The 3,951-nt window shown below is 40.9% G+C and overlaps 1 protein-coding gene across 4 annotated transcripts in view; it reads left to right on the top strand.

Moving 5' to 3' along the window:
• Gtdc1 (glycosyltransferase like domain containing 1) overlaps nucleotides 1-1,694 on the top strand; it is a 339,264-nt gene extending 337,570 nt beyond the window's left edge. For all 4 annotated transcript variants that reach the window (XM_036185478.1, XM_036185479.1, XM_036185476.1 and 1 more), the window contains one exon: nucleotides 583-1,694. In XM_036185478.1, coding sequence (XP_036041371.1) covers nucleotides 583-666 — 84 coding nt within the window. In that variant the 3' untranslated portion in view covers nucleotides 667-1,694. The remainder of the gene's footprint in view (nucleotides 1-582) is intronic.
• Nucleotides 1,695-3,951: the final 2,257 nt, after the last annotated feature.

Here is a 3,951-nt window from a genome sequence, read left to right as displayed (position 1 = left end):
GGCTTGGTTCTGCTTTGGCCAGTTCAGCTTACTTGAGATTTTGTTATTCTCCATTGGTAAGTTCTTGGCCTATGGGTTACCCGTCTGTAGATCTAGAGGTTTTTTTCCTTTTTCTTTTTTTTTAATTTTCCCCAGCCATAATAGCATTTTCCCCCGGGGAAGTGCTATAATGAAATAATGAATAAAATCCATTTGGAAATGTAAAGCACCTTATAAATTCCATGTACTTGTAAGGGCATTTATCTTGTGTCCTTGCTCCTTAAGGGTAAAATTCACATTGGCAAAGCTGTGTGTTGAGCGTATTGTGTACCTCCTGTGTATAAAAGTAAAAAGACAGGTGGTAAACTTCTAAGAGCAGTCATCCATGGCATACATACACCCAGGAATATATGCAGCAGTGCCCCATGTGCAAACCGCTTCCCCTCACAGTTGAGATGCAGTCAGAAGCCAGGCTTTCCTGGGGTGGTGGAGCTCGGTGGCTTTGAGGTTGTCATTGGAGAGATGAGGCAAGTTTGCCGTATGAGTTTTCAGGCGTCTCTTGTCTCCTCGCTGCTCTCTAATCTCTCCTCCTCCTTGTTGCAGGGTGAAGTGGCTCCATTTTCTTGGGCAGCCCTACATGGTAAATTCAGGTCTCTGCTCACAACAGAACCCAGGGAAGATTTGTGACAGATGGGGCTAAGTCACAAACTTGCAGCCTAAGGCAGAATCTGAAGAACTTTCCAGAGTGTGCCCATATTTACCTGATCAGAGAGAAAAGAAAATCTGCAGAGGAAGCCGAGCCTGGCTGCTTGTCATAGCTGACACAGAGCCATCTGCCACAAACCTGTGGCGGCTTCAGATCTCCAATCCCTGCCACCACCCCAACTCAAATTAAATACAGATTCCTAGAGACGTTATGATGGTTACACATGTCCTCGGCATCACATGTAGGAGACTGTTCAAAAAAAATATGTGGCCTGTTGTATAACCGCACTCATGTATCCCATATGTGGTGCCACATTGAATTTCCGGTTGAATCCGTTTTTATCCTTTGTACTGGATGACATGGTGCCTGAATTCTTTCTTTCTGCCGACACGATGGCAGCCAAACTGCAGCTTCAAACACTCACACTTGGCTGAGTTTCTACCTGGGTTGCCAGGTTATCATCCGAGCCTTCTTGTGTCCTCAAAGGGCCACGGGGCCTAGAAAGAGGATCAGAATGCTACTGAACTAATTGGGCAGCCATCTCAAAGCTGCTGTAGGCAAAGGGCTGCCTTAGCACTTTTCTTTTAGCAAATTAATGACTCTCTGGCACAGGAGTTTTTAAGTGAAGGTATTAATAAGGGGTCTGGCAGGTATTCCCATGATTCACAGAGTTTCATTTGCATTTAATTAATCTTAAAGAAACTTGCAAGATAAACAGCTGTAATTCGGACAAACATGGACGCTACAGTGAGTGAAGTCCTCCCATCCATAAAATGAACACAAGATACTTGTTTTAATTTTTTTTTCCTATGGGTAAAAAATAGAGAAATCAAAATGCTTCTAACAAAACCATAATTTGGTACAAATATTCTTCAAAATATTTGCATCCAACTACACATATACTCTTTCTGAGATTAGTCACTTATAATTCTTGTAATCATGCTGCTCTGTTTGTTGGTGTAAAGATATTTTAAATGGCTGGATTGTGAAATAAATTTTTAATAAACTGCCCGCTGTAATTTTAATTAGCATATTCATTTGTGTTTAAGTGTGTGCACCTATCTGCGCTTCTTACTGAATGTTTCCTGTGTCAGAGAAGACAGAATACAATTGTCTCTTGTAAGGATGAACAAGGATCTGTGTTGCAAATGTTTGTTACATATTATGACATTTCCAAGACTTTCTTTGCATTCTGGAAAGCAGGAGGTAAACATTTGTAGTCATTAAGGTAAAGTCTGTTGATAAACCATCTTCTGTTTACTAACAGGTAAATTGTAACTTCCTTGGCTATTGAAATGAAAAACTTCTATGTACTGCAGAGTGAGGAAAAGCCAGAGAGGTGACTAGACAAGGGCCAACCCTGGGTCTCTGTTCTCTAGAAGAGCTGGGTGGTCTAATAAGCCTCCAAGATGGAGCAGATGGTTTCACTGAAGTCCCACAGAGTCCATGGGATAGGTATCAAAATAGAAATCAGAAAATCCATTAGGGTTAGGGATCCATGCACAGTCCTCGGGGTAAAGGCAGTCATGCAGATCAGGGAACCAGGAAGGAAGCCCTGGGAGCTGGGGGTTGCAAAACCAGAAGTGAGAGCTGCAGAAATAATGAACTGTCTGTGAGTGGACTCGTTCTCACCCGCTATGAGAACCAAAGCACATGGGGCCACTATGCCCCCAGCTTCTGGTCCTTGCCTTCCAGGAAGCCACCATAAAGGGCTCAGAAGCTATCCAAAGTCCCGACTTGTCTAAGCCTTTGGAATACGGAATCTAGTAGGGATACACCATTTGAGAGAAAAGCAGGTATCCTTGTAAATAAGAAGCTCCTAGACTCATCTCTTGGGCAAGATTTTACTTTATACCCTCTAATGAAATGATCCAGTCAGAAAGATGCTTTTCACAGGTGGCCAAGAAGGAATACTTGGTTTCTCTGGTTTTCTGTGGTGCCTTTTTCCTGGTTAATAGGAAAAAATTAAATCTCTTCAGAGGGTGAGACCCAAATGTTTAAGTATTTTTCTGCTTTTCTTTTTTTCAAATAGGGTCTCCTGTTTCCCCAGTTCATCTCAAACTCACTATGTAGCACAGCATGACCTTGAACCTCTGTCCTTCTGCCTCAGCCTCCAAGGTGTGCACTGCTGTGGCTTATATGATGCCAGGCCCTGATTGGGGGCAACTGTGATAATGATAATGATGCACATAACCTGTGCATGGGCTTTTTCCTTGACTCAAAGGCAGATCAACTTCTGCTTTTAGCTGTGCTCATCTTTCTCTGCAGGATAAAGATTTACATTATGGTTGCCTCTTAGGAAAGACTATACATTCCCATTCAGTATTGGTGTACCTAAGTTATAAAAGTTTTGTTGATACACAATTCTGAACATTTTTAAGGACACATCTGTATCTGTGTGTGTACATGTACTTCTCAGTAACCAGGACATGGTAAGTGCAGTGCTACGTTAGTCACACTGTAAGTCAGTGATAACTGGGAATGGAGTTGACTCATTATTACTTTAGAAGAGAGGCTAAATGATCCCAGCAGTCCCTGTTTTGTAGTATGTTGGGTTTCTCGAAACATTTGGTCTTTTATAGGTAATTTTAATTTTTGTTCTTTTAATTTAATTAGCTTTAAAACTCTAGCCATTATCAAACCTGATGCAGTGTCTAGGGTGCTTGCCCTCTCTCTACCTACTCTCTGTTTCTCTTAACAAGTAATGGGATATATAGTTCTTAACCTCCTCATTATACCATATTGGTCAGATAGATGAAAAACTATCAAAAACATTCCTGTTTGGCAGGCATCTTTCAAATACAGTTAAGTTTAAATGTCCTGCTCTTATTCCCAAGTCTTCAGGCATACCACACAGAGGGGACAGTAGAACATGTAATAAAATGGAAACTCTTAGCCATAGAAGGCCACATGGATTAATTTCAACACCTTGAAATGCATCTGGAAGCCAATACTTCATTTTATGTTGAAAGTGTTAATTATATTTGATATTTTTAAAAGTAAAATCTGTTTTTGAAAAAGCATCTGCTACCCAGAAATATCATGAGCCACAAAAAAGATTTCATATAAGCCTCAAGATACATTTCATGGGTGATGGAATCAGTCTTCAAATGCTTCCCTGATGTCTTTTAATGCTAACATGTTCTGTGCTTCTTACTTTTCTATAGGATCTTAACAACCCTTGCCTTAACTGCCTCTCACTCCAGGAGAAAGCTGCAGTGTCCGTCATCAGATATTATACTAAACAATGAAGAGAATATATTATA

Source organism: Onychomys torridus, chromosome 4 (assembly GCF_903995425.1).
Source record: "Onychomys torridus chromosome 4, mOncTor1.1, whole genome shotgun sequence".
NCBI classification, from domain to species: Eukaryota; Metazoa; Chordata; class Mammalia; order Rodentia; family Cricetidae; genus Onychomys; species Onychomys torridus.
This window is presented reverse-complemented; position numbering and strand designations above follow the sequence as displayed.